The sequence below is a fragment of the Macrobrachium rosenbergii genome, chromosome 15 (assembly GCF_040412425.1).
Source record: "Macrobrachium rosenbergii isolate ZJJX-2024 chromosome 15, ASM4041242v1, whole genome shotgun sequence".
Taxonomy (NCBI): Eukaryota; Metazoa; Arthropoda; class Malacostraca; order Decapoda; family Palaemonidae; genus Macrobrachium; species Macrobrachium rosenbergii.
Genome location: NC_089755.1, coordinates 26,243,626 through 26,264,369, shown reverse-complemented (window position 1 = coordinate 26,264,369; position 20,744 = coordinate 26,243,626). Strand labels below are relative to the sequence as shown.

Below are 20,744 nucleotides of genomic sequence, written 5' to 3'. Positions count from 1 at the left end.
TAATTCCCCATTGGGAATATTACCGAAGTAGCGTGAATTAGATATTAAACGAAATTTGTAGCTTCATGATTGCATATAAATCATGGTGTGATAAAAATTTCATAATAATAGCTGTGTGTTCCAAACGTACCAGTGAGCTGTCATGGTGGAGGTGGGTTAATGCCAAAGCCAAGTACAATTTCCCCCACTCTCGATGGGTAAATGAGTACTGCAGATTCGGCATTAACTTATAACTCTCTTTGTGGCGCTGTGGTTTGATCGACGACTGGAGTTGTTAGAAGGTACTGTGTTGCGGGATCGAGACCTGTCTGTGCCGCTCCATTTATCACTTAAAAAATTACCCTTCGGTGATAATTCCCCATCAGGTCGATATTCCCAAGTAGCATGAATTAGATATTAAACGAAATTTATAGCTTCATGATTGCATATAAATCATAGTGAGACACATTACCCCACATGCCACTGCTAAAGCAGTCCACTATTACTAGTCAGGTTGGATTCAGATAACTCTTGAATTGGAAGGAGCTGCCAAAAACTACAGACATCGAACAAGCCATTTTCTCTAAGTTACTCAACTAAATAATTCACAATACAAAGCAAAAAATAACTATGTGGTCACTCTCCTATCAAAATATATCCCTAACACCACCAGTATAAACATAAACCAGAGTGATATTTTGTTTTGTTCCTGGGTCTGGGCACCAAATAATATAATGTCATGATGCATATCAAGTACCTGGTTATTACACAACTAATCTCAAAATTCAAAAATATACCCCACTTCAGCCAGATACCTGAACTCTCATAACAATAATTACAACTGAGTACTCTAAAGGTAACAGTGATCCCTTAAGAAAAAACTTACTTATCAATCACTTGAAAAATCAAACTAATTTTATCAGAATATGTGTGAGGTATCAAAAATTAAACTAGAAATATTCTAGAGTAAAAGGGCATCACTCCATCAAACAACTCTAACTGTTTCCCAGGTCTTAATTCACTTTAGCAAAACTAAAAGAACAAAACATGTTTATCACTTTGCCTTATGCACACACAATCAATCCTATTCACTGGCGATCAATAAATGAAACACTGTTTTTCTAAAAAATATTAAATACAAAAATTTATTTTTAAATTCAAAGTTTATAATTAGAAAATTCATAATCTGAAAAATTTATTATTACTTGAAAATAACACAATACTTAATTAATTCTTGAATTAAATTATGACACAAAACCAATTCACAAAAACTTTATCAGGAATTTAAATTAATCGAGCAAAATTTAAACTATCAAGAATTACTCAAGATTTGAAAAGAAAGTCTTAATAAATGAAATATTAAATCAAGTATGCAATGTTAAATTACCAAGAAATATTTAAAATGCTATGTAAATAAATGTTACATCACAAACGCATAAAAAATGTGAAAATGAAGAGATTGCAAGAAACACAAAAGCACACAAAAATACACACAAAGTTTATCAATGACAATTTTTACAATAAGCATAGTAACTATTTGTAGTGAATGCAATATAAAACAGAAGGAATGCGAAAATATGACAAAGAAAAAAAAATCAGGGAAGCGATGGTTGTTAAAGCTCAAGACCTAGCACCATCTTAGAATCAGTGACAGCCAAGGCAAAAGGGGAGTAAAAAATAAAGTAAGGTGATAACCTCTTAATTTTCATTGTAAAATGTATTAGTGTAGTAAAGTTATTGTTTAGTGACGGAAATTAATCAAAGCAGTAACGTTATAAATTTCTACTGGTGGTTGGACAAGGGTATAAAGTAAAGGTACAATATCGGATTGCATGTTCACAAAGATTACTATTTTCCTTGCGGAAAAGATGATTATATTTGAATAGAAACAAATACTCAAATAAATGAAGCTCTAAAGAGAAAGTAAATATAAGAATGACATTATAACAAAAATATTTAAAGTAAAAATATACTTTGAATAACAAGCAAAATCAGTGCCAGATAAAAGAAGGATAATAAGCCAAAAGAACAAACCCGCCCTACAGACTGTCAAACATGTATGACCAACATGTTTGTTCATACACTGCCATAGACTGATAATATGTATGATCAAACGTCAGTACATTTCATTGAGGCGTGGAGGCATGAGCAAAAGGAAAGCTTGTATATTATTCTGCTGGCGCTTGCCAGCGAAGAAGTCGACGATAAAAACAAAAGAGACGATTGTGGATGAAAGAGTGGTACAAGAAGAGATGTGAACTGTCTCATCAATGCCTGTTAAATGAGCTACTGGTATCATCACCTGAAGACTATAGAAATTACCTTCGAATGGACCACGACACATTTATGAACCTGCTGACGATGGTTTCACCAATAATTGAGAAAAAGACAACACAACTCAGAGATGCTATACCAGCAAGTCAACGATTGTTATGTACTCTCCGATTTCTTGTAACTGAGATTCCTTCGAAGATCTGAAGTTTGCGTGCTGCATCTCTCCTCAGAGTCTTGGTAACATTGTGATAGAGACGTGGGATGCTATAGTGTCATCACTACAAGATGTAATAAAGGTAAGGTAAAAAACAAATTGATGAATGCATATATAATACATTCACGAACTCTAATACACTGGAAGCGACATTAATAATTATGGTAGACCGCAACCATGATTTATTTATTTTCATTATTTGATGTACTATCATTAAGATATGTGATTCTCTACACTGACAATTACCATTATCTCTTGATAACATCAGGTTTATCAGATATAAATTGATACTACTTGGATATACTGAAAGTTGTATCTGTATCTACAGAGTGTACAAAAAACTACCTAAATATATATACATTGCATTAAATGTGTTTGAATATTTCCCTCACCTCTTCATCAATGTCTATTGTAGATATCCCTTCTTCCTGAATTTCCTGGTCTCGGAGAAAATTTAGAGCACCGAAAACCATAAGGAGGGTACATACATGTCTTCAGTTGCAGCACCAGATTTCTCACTTTGAACCACCTTTTTAATTCTCTCCTGTAGCTAGTTTGAAGAGAGTTAATTTTCTTTGGTATCATATCCTTGGTGGCATTTGGGATGTGTTCTCTCAATTTATCAAGCAATTTTGCTGACACTTTGCCTTTTAGTGACCTATTTTTGTATTCCTCACTTTTAACCTTCCAGACATGGAAATGATTGATAGAGTTCAATGAACTCTATCCAAAATTCTTGGTTATCCTGTGTTCGCCATGGTTGATGGTGACCAAATGAGCATGTATGATCAAACACCACTACAGACTCGTCAAACATGCTGGTCAAACGTCTTGTTGGACAAGCTAGCTTCAAACTGCTTGTTCAATCCTTCAAACAAGCCTCTACATTCCCAAATTGGATTGTCCAACGCCAATTTGATCATACATGTATGATAGTCTGTAGGGCGCCAAATTTTATGAGTTCGGGTCGTTTCGGCCGTAAGTCATTTAGGCCGTAAGCACGTTTACGTGCAAAATGGGCGCCGTGTTTAGTACCAGCCCCTTAGGGATGTACGCAAAACATAAAATAATAACAGTAAATACCATAAACATAACGGTAAATATCATAAACATAACGTCTTACATTGTTTTGGATGTTACGGCCTAAGTGACTTACGGCCGAAACGACCAGGACCGACCCTCATCACGTAGTGTGCCCGTAACTGTGATCGCTGAGGAACCGGGAGCGAAATATGAATCTGTAACAACTAATAATAGTTACTCGAAATAAATATTATCTGGACTATTGTCTTCTAATATACAAGTCAATATTTTGATTTATTATGTATCTGATATCTGATAGCTGCTAAGAAATAGTGATTACAGAAATGCAACATATAATTCTGAATACTACCAGAGGTCATTATCGAATGTGACTTGAGGATATCTTGTGAGTGAACATACCATACTTGACAGTTTTTTCAAACTAAGATTTTGTTTACTTTAGCATTTCGTAAGTGTACTCATTATCAAGCTGTGTTTACATCGCAGTAAAACCATATATCATGTGAAAAGAGTGGTCCATATTATTTTCCACAACGAGGAATACAGGATTAAACTAGAAATGGAGGTATGATAAAAATCCTGTCTAACCCAAGTGTAGTAGCTCAGGCTAGTTAGACCCGGTAGCCTAGGAGAGGCCCCAATCTTTCAGTGTTAATTAAATGTCACTTCTATCTATGATTTACGGGACGTCGTTAGAATGCAGAGAGAGGGCTTGAGGCGTCAGGGCACGGCGGCCAAGGTTTAGGTTAGATAAAGTTAAGTCTGGTAGGCTAAGTCATATTCCCTCCTGAATAGCCTAGACTGCCTACTACAGAAATTCTGGTAGAGCTAAGCAATAACTCTGTATCGGGTATTACTTTGGAAATTGATTTTCTTACAGTATTTTGGTTGCTTATCAAGAATTTACCACAATTTTTTGTTGGCCGACTGTAATTAATCAGTAATTAGCCACAGAAGTTGTATGCTGGCCATCCTGGAATGCTATCACGCTTGTGCAGTTTTATAGGGGTGCTTTTGGTAAAAGTGGAGTTTCCTTCGCTGGTGGGTCCTTGGGGCAGAGGCCCCTTACTAATTGACATGGCCTGCTAGATTAGGTTAGGTTAGGTTAGGGTACATTAGTTTAGTATAGTTCATTTCGTAATAGGTTTCCTTAGCCAATCCCTTAAACATATGGCTCCCTCATGACTTTGCGCATGTGCAGAACCATTCCATAACGATAACATGGCGGTTCGTTTTTCTCCCGTTTCCAAAACCCTGCGTTCCCAAAGGATTCCCAGCCCATTTTGGGTAGGTGTGAGGTTAATAATGATTGAACAGCAATAACAACACCACCTCCTTCATCAGCAACACTAAAAGTATAGGAAAAATCAATTTCCAAGGTCATAGTCCTTGCGGAGCTCTTGCTTAGAAATATATAATTCTTGCCACAGTAGCCCTGAACCCCCACTCTGCATTCGCTTCCAGGCTGCTCTTACCTAGGAGCAAGAGCCCATAAGGTTAGTCAAGCCGTATATCTAGTAAGTCAGGCCAACCAGTAGTCTTGTGCTACCCAAGGGAGATAGTTGATTTTTGTTAGCTTGTTTTTACTTTAGACAAACTAAGCCAAAAACCACAGCCTCTTGCAAATCATTAAATTTGGAGATAATTTTATTGTAAAAAAATTTAATATTTATAGGCTAGGTTAAGTTTTATGGACTTGTTCCTCCCCAACTGTCAAGATGTACATAGGCCTCAGGTAATATGAGAGTATTCTGAGGGATGATAAATTTAGCTTGTTTACTGTTTTTGAGTTTTCTGAAAAAACTAGTGTGCCGGCTTTGTCCATCTGTCCACACTTTTCTGACTGCCCTCACATCTTATAAACTACTGAGGCTAGAGGGCTGCAAATTGGGATAAGTAGTTTTTATTTTATTTTAGGTTAAATTTGGCCATAATTGTGCATCTGTCAATGATATAGGCCAGGCCACCACGGCAGTATGTTAATCATATAACAACACAATCAGCAAAACCATATTTCACCGTATTTTAGGATGAAAAATGTTGAAAACTAAAAAGTAATATGCTTCATGGCATTTAATAGGCTACTTCGTTTCTTAGATCCCAAGAGTGATCCATTGTGTAATGGTCACTCGTGTGGTTCCTCATTGGCCCCAAGCCAGGTGGTATCATGGTTGTTCTTAGCAGTGTTTTCCTACACCTTTTCTTCCTTTGACAACAGTGTGCTGGTAGCATCCTAGATCCATTACTGCCAGTTGATGATGGACATAAACTCATGCTTGGTTGAGTCTATCTTTGTTACTATGAAGCCTTCATTAGAAAGAGAGATGGATGAGAGGTACTCAGGGCCTTGATGCTTGGAGGTTGTTACCTTGCCTGAGATGAACAGCCTTCCATCATGTAAGATTTTCTTAGCAGCCAATGGTCTGTAAGAGAAAAGGTGGGGTTAGGATATGGGCCTGTTATAACCTTTGGTTGAACCTTTCTCTGCCATCCATTATTTTATATTTGCATGGATTTCTGCTCTGTTGTTGGTCATGGATAAGTTGAATATCCAAGCCCAAGAATCAGTGAATCAGGGTCTGCCCTAGCTTCTAACGCTTAGAGCACCCTCCATTCTTAAAGATGCCAGAAATCTAGTCTGTCATATAAAGAAAAAGGCTTATACCGTCTGGGCCATGCAAGCATACAGAGCATTGTCATTAGGAAAATCTATAATTATGAAAATATCCAGATTCTTTTTTACTCAAGTCTGGGTGTAAGAGCTTTTAAGTACTAAGGGTCAGAGTCTTGGGAGCTTCACTAATTCAGTGTTTGTGAAGATCATCTTTCAGCTCTCACTGCTCATTCCCATTTGCTGAGTGAAGTGATGATTATTTGAAGAGGAACATCAATTAACACGTTAACCACCATACAGCAATTTGACATTTTCCTCCTGGCGCCATGACTTCATAGCCCTCTCCTTCCCAGCTCATTGCTGACAGCGATTAGGGGTGACACTGGCCATTTGTTTGGTAGCATAGAAGGGGTAAAGAGAGTAAAATCTATGAGACACATGTGGTTCATATAAGGCGATCTATATACATTTTGTTCCTCTAACGTCAAATAAGCCACCGGTGGCTCAAAGATAAATTGGACACTGGTGGCTCAAGTGGCGATGCTTGTCACATGTCTTTCATATGTTTTATCCTTTGTTCATGCATGTATGTATATTTATATTTATATATATATATATATATATATATATATATATATATATATATATATATATATATATATATATATTTATTTGAGAGAGAATAGAAACAAATTAATTAACTATTTTGGCAAATTATTAATTGATTTCTTTAGGTTGCAATATATAAAAACAAATTAAAACACGACATGGTCAAACCTTAATATTTTTGCTACTTGATTTGTTTTGTAGTTTTTAATTTGATTTTTTATAGACACTTTCTTACTGAATAGAATTTCCTAATGTCCATATGTAATGCATGCTTTCTATACTAAATTTTATATATATATATACTAAATTATATATATATATATATTACAGCATGGACGAAAGAAATTCTACTGAGTAAGAAAGTGTCTATGTAAATCAGTAACTAAAAACAACAAAATTTTTATGGTCATGCAGAATCACCATCAGATGATGATTACAGCTTTGATGAAAATTCAGTTTCCTCTCAAAGTGAATCTGATTTCATTTAGAAGATGAAGAAATTAGTAACTATAGCGAATCAGAGGATGATGGTATTTTGTTACCAATGGCTAATGTAACAGAAATCAAGCAACAATCATCTGAATCAAATGTAAGCACTGTATGGCAAGATGCTGTTGTTTACCCCCAGAAACTTTGTATGTACGACAAGTTAGAGAGTGGTACAAGAAAGGGGCTTTTGAACTTCTCAGAACAATAGTAGTCAGTGCCTTTATACTATTCACCAAATTTCACACAAACCAATCAGTTTCAATTTTAAAATTTTGTGAATCTGTAGTGCTCTCACTTTTGACAGGTAAAGCGACTAAAGATTTAAAGACTGGAAAGGAGTTTTCACCTATTGGGGGAAAAAAGATCAGTTCAACTTTGATTGAGTTGGAAGGGTAATGTAGAGAAGTGAGGAAAAGATGCAGAGGATGTTATGAGATACTTAGTAAAAATGAAGGAAGCCAAATTGCAGCATGATAAACCATGGGAGTAAAGACAGTATGTGGTTAATGTGAAGGCAAGCCACATTCATGCCCTTCATGCTTTGAAAGAATGCATTCACATGAGTTCTAATATTACTAGGATGTGTCTAAAATGCATCATATTGATATACTCATGATTTTCAGCCCATAAAAAGTTGATATTTAAAACATCTTTGAAATATTGTACTTTTTTTGCTTATTTTTCACATGATCACATTATCATGAATGTGACAAATTTTTTCCATTATAATTCAGAAGTGTTGCTTTTATTTTTTTACTTTTTTAAAATTCAATTATTAAACTTTGATTTGCATGCATTTTATGGTATTTCTAACCCTTTTATATACTTGTATAAAATGAAAATTAAAAAATCATAAAAATCCAAAATTGTACCACCAGTGGTACGTGGCCTTTAAGCCTTGTTTACAATGTACCACCGATGGTACATATGGTGGTTAACATATTAAAGAGGTAGAAGTGGAAGAACACACTATGTAACAATTAAAAAACATGAGAAATAAGGGAAAGGAACAGAAGTTACTTAGGTAGTCATTTATTAACTAGTTATCATACCAATTCCAATAAAGTACACCTTTTATATACAGAATACCAAAATGACAAAAAATACTGAAACATTAGTCAGATGAAGTACAGGTATGTGTTCTCAGAAAGCAATAATGGATATTGTACCTAAAAAGTTACCCAATTAATGGCCTTCCAAACGGCAGTGCAAACCCTGTTGCTGGTAAGCTTAATATCTACCTGACAAAAATTTCATATTAATTTTCTCGTTATCACAGTGAAAAGGAAGGCAAAACATGGAAAATAATGTAATAGGTTACCTGAAATGGGATGAACTCCATTACTTTTATGCTGTAGGCAATCTTAAAACCAGACAAATTTGGAGTTGTACAGTATACACCTTAGCAGGCAGGGTGATACGACGTGGATCAGGAGGTAGGTGTGTGGGGCTATTACTACCTTTTTTTGCCTGTTAGAGTTGGCAGTGTCTTAGGCTTTTCAAGAATGCAGATTTGGTATTTTATGCATGTTATTACCACTTTGATATTCAGAGCACTAGCAGTTTAAATAATAATGGTTTCTCACAAGTTCCCATGATATATACATCTGAGATGTACAGTACTAATTAAGGATATTGACATGAACAGAGTAGAGAGTTGTCAAGAAGTTTAGAGGCTTTTAGAGATGAATATGTGCTCTCATGAGAGTTCAGCCTTTATGTTAGTGTTTCTGTAAATGTTCGTTTGCAGATAGGTGTCTGATAGTAACACAAGACTTATTGTGTAATCATATCAGTGTATGATTGTTATTGGTTTTGAACAGAACATGGATGGACAATATCCACATCTCACTCAGCGCCTTCATGAGTCTCTTTGGAGAAAGTTATCACCTCGAGGTCTTGAGCATAGGGTACATGTACCTACAGCTATTACTTTTCATCGTTTAGTACCAACAGCATCTAGGACACCAAGAAGTCATCATAAATTAGGTCCCCGTTCATATAAAGTAAGTTCTATCTTGTACACTATGTTAAGGTGTTACATTTTCTAGCATGGTTCCTCTTTATAGATGGTCCTAGTGTAAATTTGTCAGATTTATTTTGAACAGAAAATTTAATTTTATATTTTAACAATCAGTCCTCCACAGGTTTTACTGGCATGCCTGTAAAATATCTGGTTTTTCTTAAATTTTGATTTCCCTGTTTACAGTATTTAGAACCACATAGACTATCAAAGCATTTCAGAGTAAATGTGGTTACAGCACATCTTTGTATTTTAATTTTTAAGGGCAGTGTCACCTTCACTTATTTATATGCTCTGAGCTTATTTCAGTGTCCTGTGGAGTGAGGTTAATTAGAAAAAATTTTGTTCCTACACACTTACAAACCTTCATTCTTTACATAGGGATTTAGCTTGCAAACATGAGCTGGAATAGTCATTAATTTTCAGACAAGGTCGCTAACTGTCAAAAGGTATGGGGAAATCCCATGCAACTGTCAGTATGCACTCAGTTGTGGTTTCTTTTTCTCTTAGGAACTAGTGTTAAATTTTTTCAGGTAGTATTGTGAAAGAGCAATGGCTCAGTTAAACAACCTTGGGGGAGTAAATTATACAGTCGTTACTGAACCTGAGTTTATTTTCTAAATGTTTTATTGACAAACAATCCACAACAGCACAAGTTACCTCTGTATCCCTGTGGAGAATAATTTACCAGATCAGGCCCTACCAAACCTCATACTGACCTACAATCAATCCAGAGGACACTCGCATAAATACATACAACTTGATGATCATCAATTTCCCATATTACTTTTTCCTTTAACATAAGAATACACAAAATAAAGTCAGCTCTGCACATATAGTTATACCAGAAAACAAGCTAGCCTCCAATACATAAGAGTCAAACAAATTACTTCAGGAATATTTACTCAACAGCTTTTTCGTTAAAATTAAACTTTATATACTGTATGTATAAAGAGCTCCTCACACACACTACAAACTGTCTTTCCAACATGCAAACGACAAGAGGCAAAAGTCCTCCCTCTCTGCGAACTGGTTACCTCAGAACCCCTCAGTAAGGAAATTTCTCTTAAATCAACTCTATTTATTTAATACGGTTTTGTCACACAATAGCAGGAATTATTATATTTACAGTTTCATCACACAATAGCAGGAACAGTATCAAAAACTAATCACAGTAGATAGGGTTGCAACCCCCCCCCCAAAAGTTATTTTTTTCTGAAAAAAGTGTTTTTCCTTGAAAAAAAAAACAGCCAGAAAAAACAGGCCCCTCCCCAAATTTTTTTGTTTCAACATTTGTTCACATTGTATTGCTTCCTAGACTGCAAAAAATAGCTAATTGTGCCTATATTATGCCTAGAGCTTGGGTAACAAGGCAATTCAACACTGGAAGGAAAAATGTATTTGGGTGAAAAATAAAAACCAGGGAAAGTAAGGAAAACTAATGGAATCTCAACCTTCACCCACATGAGATTTTGAGTGTTTTGGGTACATAACTACATTTATATCATTAGAATTTCAATATTTCACATTTGAGCATTGAAATTTTAAATTATCAAACAAATTTATTGTTATTTTTCAATCATATCTTGAAACCATGAGGTACTGGGGTCAATTATTTAAAGTTCAATGTATTTGAACAGGAAGAGAGGTATGAAAACTGTACGATTGGCAACGGTTCCTTAAAAGTATGCATGATGCAAGACATATACATGTTCAGTATCAAACATGTTCAACTGAAATTTGTATCAAACATGTATCAGATTCAGAGGTATGGAAACTGTATGATTGGCAATATTTCCTTAAAAGTATGTTTGGTACAACACTTGTTCAGTATCAAACATGTTCAACTGAAACTTGTATCATACTCGTATCAATAAGCATGGCATTGGGCAGTTGTTGTGCTTGGAGAGTAGGTAGAGGGTTACTGTGCCCATTGTAAGAGGCGATATATATGGTGAAAGATAACACAATCCTAGTGATATTCTCAGTACATTTACTAAAAATGTGGGCTTTACTCATTGTTTAAAAATATGCAATGTTTATTATTTATGGTTTTGATTTTGTGATAGGTGAATATATAAGGCACGCTATATGTGAAAATGAAGTGTAGACATGTTAAACAACCAAAAAATAGCACAGTGATCAGTGTTTATTTGGCAGTGACAGTTGCCTGTAAACTTTGCCATATTTGTGGTGGTACAGCATTGCTCTTAAGTTAAGTACACCTTAGTTTAACCAGACCACTGAGCTGATTAACAGCTCTCCTAGGGCTGGCCCGAAGGATTAGATTTATTTTACGTGGCTAAGAACCAATTGGTTACCTAGCAACGGGACCTACAGCTTATTGTGGAATCCGAACCACATTATGACGAAAAATGAATTTCTATCACCAGAAATAAATTCCTCGAATTCTTCACTGGCCCGTCGGAGAATCAAACACGGGACCAGCAGAGTGCTAGCTGAGAACGATATCCACACTTCCAATGAGGAACTAGCAGTGCTCTTAAGTGAAACAACATGATTGCACAGGATTTCATTCAAAATTCACAAACTGGCAACCTAACATGTTCCATATTTATCTATTATTTCAGTGCAAAAACACAATTATTTCATACAATAAGGCCATAATATATTTCATAAGAATGAAGTCTGCCATATATTTCATAACTGTAAGAAAATATCACGTGTAGCCAAATTTCGGAAAAACACTTATGAAACATTTTCAAAACTTTAGTTCACTCGTCGCCAATGCATGTGACAGGCCTAGTCACCGACTTGGACGGAAGAAGTAGAGTATTGCTGCGAAATTTGAAAATTCAAGCTGCCGTCAAGTAAAAACGACAGCGATGTAATTACTGGGTAATAAATAGTGAACTTTTATTATAAAAATGTCATTTTTAAGCCATTGCATAAGTATGTGGAATCTAAAGGATTGTTAGCTGATAGTCAGTATGCATACAGGAAGCAGTTAGGTACCTGCAATACTCTTTTAGACTTAACGTGCCATTTGCAAGGGAACCTTGATAGGGGTTTTGATTGCAGAGTAATTCAGATTGATTTTAGTGGTGCTTTCAATTTAGTAAATCACAAGGCACTTATTTATAAACTTCAGAATCTTGGAGTGGGTGGATATGCTCTAGGATTACTAAAAGGTTTCCTTACGCATAGGCAGCAGCAAGTTGTGAACCTAGACCTATTTTGTCTGGAGTTCCACAGGGCAGTGTTTTTGGTCCACTGTTTTTTGTAGTGTATACAAGTGATATGGTTGTTGGAATGGAAAAAAAGATTGTTCAGTATGCCGATGGGTGTAGTAAAGTCGCCACTTATGAAAAATGAAGCTGCCCTCAGTCTCAGTTGGGACATGGACCAGATCAGGGATTGGTGTAGTCGGTGGGGTATGAGGCTGAACTCCAGTAAAATGAAAACACTGTAGATTAGCAGATCTCATACAGATTTCCCACCCATCTTCCCCTTCAGGTGGATGGAACTTTGCTGAATGAGTCTGAAGCTTTAACTATTCTAGGTGTAACTTTTGATTCACAACTAACTTTTGAGAAACATCTAATGAAAGTTTCAGCAAATCCCGCAAGAAAATTAGTTATTGTTTGTAAGGCCTCATATATTTATAAATGATAAAATCAGTACAACCCATTTTAGGTCATTTGTGCTTCCTTTACTAGAATACTGTTCTCCAGTGTGGATGTCTACTTCTGCCAGAGATTTATTCGTGGTGGTAGGTTTCTGTTTCCTAATACAGGCAGTCCTCGCTTATCGGTGGCATCGGTTAACGGCATTCTGGTTTTACATTAACAATGTCATTAACCTGATTTTCGGCAACGGTAAGTGATTTTTGGCATCGGTAAGCAGTTTATCGGCATCTGTAAGCAGTTTATTGGTGCTTACGACATCGTAAACACCATTTATTACCGTAATTATTGGTGATTTTTGGTTATCAGCGACTTTTGATCAGCGGTGGTCAGCCAGGAACAGAACCCCTGCCATTAACCAGGTACTGCCTGTAGTAGCAGTTATGACTTGGACCACCAATTGATGGTTTCTTGTTTGTCTCTTTTGCATAAATTGTATTTCAACAGAGATCTTTCTCATTCACAATTGATCCCTGATCCCTTTTATCTGCTGAGACAACCAGATTCGCCAAACAGCAGCACCAGTATGCAGTAAATGTGCCTCGCTGTCAAACTTTTCTGTTCTAGGGGTCCATTATTCCTCACACCATTGGACTGTGGAACAGCCTCCCAGAGGATGTAGTATATACAATTGGAACTTCAGTAATGCATTGCATTTTCAAGCGAAAGTGCAATGCATTACTACCCTAGTACTGTTCTTGAATTTAATACATTTTTATCTATTTATTTTATTTTTTTTACATTTTTAATAAGTGGGATTTCTTCTTTCTGTATTTCACTTTACTTCCTCTCACTTCTTCCTAATGAACACCATAGTATGTGGAAGCTTGAATTTCAAGTCAATGGCCCATGTGAGCTTGTTCCATATGAATAGGTTTCATCTACTGAATAATGATAATAATAATAATAATGGGTCAGCCAAGCGATCTTTTTTATTTTCAATGCTGATGTGCCTCGTGGCACTGAGATATAGCTGTCTTTAACAGTATGTAAGTATTCAAATGATAAATTTTATCATGAATATTTATATATAATTCTAATGATACTAATAAGTTCCTCATTGGAAGAGTCGGTAGAGTTCTCGGCTAGCACTCTGCTAGGCCCGAGTTCAGGTCTCTGGCCGGCCAATGAAGAATTAGAGGAATTTATTTATGGTGATAGAAATTCATTTCTTGGTATAATGTGGTTCGGATTCCACAATAAGCTGTAGGTCCCGTTGCTAGGTAACCAATTGGTTCTTAGCCACGTAAAATAAGTCTAATCCTTTGGACCAGCCCTAGGAGAACTGTTAATCAGCTCAGTGGTCTGGTTAAACTAAGGTATACTTAATAATAATACTAATTACTGAAAAGGGTAAGTTTTTGCTGTATCTGAGAGTATCACAGAACTGAAGCCTTTCTAGTGGCTGAGCTTTCTTTATAATTGACTCATTATAAGTGGCTATTTACTAAAAGAACATAATTTTCTTCCTTGTACCTACACATTTGTTAATAAATTAATCATACGAGATACATAATGACTGAGAAGGGCACTAGATACCTTCATTCTTGTATGAAAACTGCATAGAGGATAAGGCCTTTCTGTTGGCTGTGTATTAAATGTTAACTATTGTTTGACTTAACATTAAAACTTGTGAATATTACATTACAAGGCTGTTGGTTTTCTGGCAACCAACCACCTTCTACTAGGTGTTTGAAGTATAAGAAAGTACTTTACTTGTAGTGTGTTGTAATAGTGGGCAACTCCTTTGTTGGGCTAATGGTTGCTTTATGTATGGTTTGTATTTCAAGTTTTTCTTCACTTAAGTTTATCAGTTGGGGCTATTATTGACTTGTTTTGATTATTATGCATGTTTATTAAGATATATACAGTATTTATGTTGGGATCAGTAACTGTATATTTGTAGTCCTTTTTCTGATTATATTTTTTGTTTTATATTCTGTTACACTGTGTTGATTGCATTTATGTTATTGATTTTATACAAAGCAAGTGCTTTAATGATAATGTAGAGTTGGTGAAGACTTCTTATTTTGCTTTTAAGGGAGCGTCGTAAATTTAAACATTAATTTCATTAACAGTATCTAGATCCTGAAGAAATTGCCAGAGCACAGGCCATGGCAAGGCTTGCTCTTCTGAGAGCTAGACTGTCCAAAGATGAAGAAGCAGAACCTATTCCATCCGTACCACCGAAGACTGGTGAAGGTGGATCTCAAGAAAAACCTAAACCACTTGGAAAGGGTAACAAAGGCTTCAAAAGCCAAAAATCTCCCAAAGGAGCTGTAAAGAGTGGGGAAACAAGGGATAAGACAAAGCCTAGTAAAGAGACTCAAACTCAGAGCCAGCAGTCATCAAGACCCAAATTGCCAGTATATCGGGGCATTGGTGAAACCAACCTACGTCTCCGGCAGATTTCTAGGCTCTTATCAATGATTGTAGATTGCTTACAAGATTTAGAAAATGATCCCAAGTTGTCAAACAAAAGAAAAGATTTTGTCTCACCTCATGAGATTGAAATAAAAAATAAGCGATGGAATGAGTTTTTGCATTCGTCAGGCCGCATGCTCTTCACATTGAAACGAGAGGTGAGTGACAGTACTGTAGTTTCAAAAATTTGAAGTTTGTATTTTATCAAGAAAATGTCTGCTCTATTTACTGTGCTGTAGGAGTACATATTAAGATTGTGCTTCATTGTTAACACCAGTACAATATAAATGTAAAATTACAATTTAATTTGGAAAACTCATACTGTACATAGTTACTGTTAAGTTATATGGGTAATATAACTTGTATGTGAAGCAAGGTAAGATATTTTATTTTAGGGTTAATGTAATGTTAAATATAGGAATTATATCATGGTGAAAATTAAATGGCCGTAAGCAAGTTTGGGCTTTGGAATTTGAGGCATAAGTTTTTATCTTAGTTCCTGAATACAAGGCTGTTATGATTTTTAATGTTAATATCCAGGAAGGACATTTGTTGCATACTGTAGAAGAATTTATTAGTAGGAAGAATAATCTAAAAATTCTTAGCCAAAAAACTCAAGAATATATTATTTTTATTTTAATACATGAAATCAATCTGTAATTGTAAGGGTTAATTAACCCTTAAACGCCGACTGGACGTGTCGACGTCGACTAAAATTGTCTGTCGGGTGCCGAATGGACGCCGTACATCGACATAAAAATTTCAACCTTCGATCAACTTTTGACTTGACCGAAATGGTCGAAAACGCAATTGTAAGCTAAAACTCTTACATTCTAGTAATATTCAATCATTTACCTTCATTTTGCAACAAATTGGAAGTCTCTAGCACAGTATTTCGATTTATGGTGAATTTTTGAAAAAAACTTTTTCCTTATGTCCGTGTGGTAACTCGACCGAAATTTTCAGAAATTCTTTCGTCATTTTGTCATAATTTTTGCACCATTTTATATTAGCCGTTACATAAAGTTTTATATATGAAAATGTGTGCAATTTCAAATAAAATACAACAAAAATAACCCATGGTTGTAGCTTCTATCAGTTTTGAAATATTTTCATATAAATCATGATGTGCCAAATTTCAACCTTGGTCAACTTTGACGCGACCGAAATGGTCGAAAAACGCAATTGTAAGCTAAAACTCTTACATTCTAGTAATATTCAATCATTTACCTTCATTTTGCAACAAATTGGAAGTCTCTAGCACAATATTTAGATTTATGGTGAATTTTTTAACAAAACTTTTTCCTTACGTCCACACGCGGTAACTCTGCGAAAATCTCAAAATTTTTCTGTCACTTTGTCGTAATGTTTGCACCGTTTTATATTAGTCGTTACATAAAAGTTTTATATATGAAAATGTGCGCAATTTCATGTAGAATACAACAAAAATAACTCATGGTTGTAGCTTTCATCAGTTTTGAAATATTTTCATATAAATCATGATGTGCCAAAATTTCAACCTTCGGTCAACTTTGACTCGACCAAAATGGTAGAAAAATGCAATTGTAAGCTAAAACTCATACATTCTAGTAATATTCAATCATTTACCTTCATTTTGCAACAAATTGGAAGTCTCTAGCACAATATTTCGATTTATGGTGAATTTTTGAAAAAACTTTTTCCTTACGTCCGCCCAGTAACTCTGCCAAAAATCTCAGAAATTCTTTTGTCACTTTGTCGTAATGTTTGCACCGTTTTTCTAATAGCCGTTACATAAAGTTTTACATATGAAAATGTGCGCAATTTCATGTAGAATACAACAAAAAATAACTCATGGTTGTAGCTTTTATCAGTTTGGAAATATTTTCATATAAATCACGATAAATAAAAAAAATTTGACCTTCAGTCAACTTTAACTCGACTGAAATGATAGAAAACTGCAATTGTAAGCTAAAACACTTACAGTCTAGTAATATTCAACCAATTACCTTCATTTTGCAACAAACGGGAAGTCTCTAGCACAATATCTTGATTTATGGTGAATTTTTTGAAAAACTTTTTTATGTCCGTGCTTTAATTCATGCATCATTTGTGATAATATTTTTCTGTGTTGTTTTGATCGTTTTACAATTTGTTATATACCAAAATCATTGCAATTTAGTGTACAATACAAAGAAAAAATAACTCATTAGTTTTAACCGTTTTGCTCACAGCGATTTGTATAGTATATATGAAATTTTTTTTCATGCTGTCATATATTTCAATATTTATATATGATAATGATATTTTTTCATTTCTGATGGTTGCATACTAAACTTCAGGCAATGACAAAAAAAGGATCCAAAATGAACTCTTAATCTTAAAACTAAGCGTGCTGTGATTTTTTTGAAAAAGTTTTTTTTCCTCTTTGGCGCTTAACTCCCGAACGCCATGGCATACTGGCAGACACTTTTGTAAATAGAGGCTCGGCATTTAAGGGTTAACTAATTGATACGAAAGTTGAGTCAGGTGGTCTCACAAAAACAGTTCCTAAATCCTTGAGGTGTGCTTTTAAATTGTGCTTAGGTTGAATGAATAGCATACTTAAACTACTGCAGTAAACCATATAGATTGTCAGTGAGTACCATAAGGTATACAATACTGCACAAAGTGAGAGAATGTGGCAATATTAAAGACAGCTCACTGCAGTTACGCAATAGCACACAAAGGAGCAAAGCTATTCAAAATATTGGTCTTGCATGTAGATCTAGACTTAGGGCCTGACTGTGGGTTGTGAGTGATAGCTTAAGCTTTCCTAACTTTAAACATCATTGGAAAAAGGTTTATATCAGGTCAGAATTGTTTTCTATAAAAAGAGCAGAAAAGAGCAACAATGGTAGACTTTTTTGTGGTTAATTTTTTTTCCATTGTTTATGGCCATTTCCCAACATCCAGCCTTCTACAACACATGCAGCCACAGAATCTTTGATAGCTTCTAACCGTGATAAAATAATTGGTACCACAGTAAATGCATGGAGAATGATGGATTGTAAATAAAATTAATAAATGGTGTACATCATCACAAAAATTATATATAGTGCCTCCATCACAACGCAGATACACTTTCCCAGTGGGTATATGGAGGTTGTGAGTAGCAATGCAGAACTAAGCAACAAATTGGAAGGAACTCATAGCAGCCTGCAATATAAGTTATAAAAGTCATAAATTCAGCTATTACTAACTCTGATAATTTCTACTACTGTACCTTTTGTTCATGAAACTTACCTGTCAGATATATATATAGCTGTATTCTCCAAGTCCGACAGAATTCACAAAACTTCACGACATACGCCAGTGGGAGTCCAGGTGGTTAGTACCCATTCCGCCGCTGGGAGGCGGATATCAGGAACCATTCCCATTTTCTATTCAGATTTTCTCTGTCGCCGGTGTTGTCAACACCTGTTGTCTGCACCTCCGTCATAGGATTTGCTTTTTTGCTTAAGTATCTGATTGTCTTTTGGTATTTTGACTTTGGATCGGTAGATTGCATACGCTTTTTTTTGACTTTTCTTTGGTTTTGAATTAGACTATCATTATGTCTGGTCCAGCTCTGCTAGTTACCGTGTGTGTGATGTCTGAGTGTAAGGTGAGGTTGCCGTAAAGCTGCGGTTGACCCTCACACTGTATGTTCTAACTGTAGGAAGCATATATGCATGTTGAATGATAGGTGTGATGAATGTGCTTCTTTGTCTGAAAATGAATGGAGAGCGTATGATAAATATGTGAGGAAGTTGAGCGTGATCGACTGAGGAGGTCTTCCTCCAGGAGTGCTTCTCTTTGCGGAAGTGTTGATGTCGGCCCTAACTCCCCTGTACCTTTAGAACCTAACCCTGTGGTTTTGTCTCCAGCCCCTGAGATCGTGCCAGTGGAGACTATGCTTTCCGCCATGATGGAATCGATTCGTGCATTAGAATCTAAGGTGTCAGCTCTCCAAGAAAAGTGTTGTGAAGTGACTAGTGCCCCCAGTGCAGTGGAGGGGGCGTCAGACCGCCCCATCATGCCTCTAGGCCTGGACCTCTGCTGGACTCCCAGGACTCAGGGAGAGAGCATGTCGAAGTCAAGGAGGGTGACGGGGAACCCCACCGGTCTGGTGTCCCTTCGGCAGGTCCTGAAGACGTTTCCCAGGCTGCCCAGGCGCGAGCTCGTGCTCGTGTCCTGAAGGACTGCTTTCGCCTTCTGACACGTCCTCCCCCACGCAGGGGTTGGAACCGTCAGGTAGACTCTCGCCCTCTTAAGAGAAGCTTTAGGGGAGGAGGGACGCCACGCCCCTCCTCTCTCCTACTCTGTGCTCCTCGCCAGAGTTTGTGGATGTTCCCCACAAAAGAAGTACAGGACGTCATCCCAAGAAGACGTGTTTGAGCGCCCAGTCGCTCCAGAGACAGAGCTCTCCCTCCTCAAGAGAAGAGGATTAGACGCCCCTCGTCCCTCTTCCTCCAGGTTACGTAATTCTCCAGAGAGAGAGGCGTCACCAACGAGGACCCTTATTGCCTCCATGCAGCAGCAACTCTCCTCATTCATTGCAGAGAGAGAGTCCAGGTCCCGTACTCGTCGGAAGGATGTTAGACTTCCAGTGAAGAGATCTAGGCGGTTCTCCTTCTCCTGCTCCTCGCTCGTCACCTTCGTCTGCTTCGCCTGCTCGCCGTGGAAGGAACTCTAGACTCTTGTCCCGGAGGGTGTTGGGGGAGGACCGTCTTGACGCCGTCACCCCAGGACGCCCTCCTCTCCCTTCTCGTTCTAGACGCCACGTTCACCTTTTGTTGATGACGCCGTCAGGCTCCCATGACGCTCTTGTTGATGACGTTCGTCATGCTGCCGGACTGGCTCTAAGGACGATCCTGATGTTCGTCATGCTGCCAGACGTGACGCCCGGATTGGACGCTCAAGAAGCTCGTCATGCTGCCAGACGTGACGCCCGATGGACGTTTTTGACTCCCTTCAAGACGCTCCACCTGCCGTTGCTGTCGCGTCTCTCGTGTGGTTCCTGGTTCTCCTGCTGCTTTGCACGCCAGTTCCTCTTCCAAGCAGAGGTCCCTGCGGCGTGTTTCCTCTCCAACTTCTCTGCACTTCCCCGCCCGATGTTGGAGATAGACTCAGGGTCTCGGAGTCTGAAGAAGAGATTAAGGATCAGTCCTCGTCGTCGGACTACCAGATTCTCGTCAAGCTTTTGAAGGAATTGTTTCCCGACAAGTTTCTGCCGGCAGTACCTCTCTCCTCCTTCTCAACTGACTTCGACTAAGTCTAGAAAGCCCGGGATTTCTGAAGATGACTAAATCGCTTTCCAATAAGCGGGCCTTCAAGAAAGTCCATTTGTGGATGGACTCCCGCAAAGCTCAAGGAAAGTCTTCTTTCGCCCTTCCCCCTTCAAGACTCTCGGAAAAAGCGGCGATG

General features: G+C 37.0%; 1 protein-coding gene across 2 annotated transcripts in view; it reads left to right on the top strand.

Moving 5' to 3' along the window:
* The first annotated feature begins 3,885 nt into the window (after window positions 1-3,885).
* Window positions 3,886-20,744, top strand: part of LOC136846469 (uro-adherence factor A-like) — a 172,060-nt gene continuing 155,201 nt past the window's right edge. Inside the window, exons 1-3 of one of the 2 annotated variants that reach the window (XM_067117269.1) lie at window positions 3,886-4,076; window positions 9,047-9,229; window positions 14,972-15,475. In XM_067117269.1, coding sequence (XP_066973370.1) covers window positions 4,071-4,076; window positions 9,047-9,229; window positions 14,972-15,475 — 693 coding nt within the window. In that variant the 5' untranslated portion in view covers window positions 3,886-4,070. The remainder of the gene's footprint in view (window positions 4,077-9,046; window positions 9,230-14,971; window positions 15,476-20,744) is intronic. The other variant, XM_067117270.1, reaches the window with a different exon arrangement.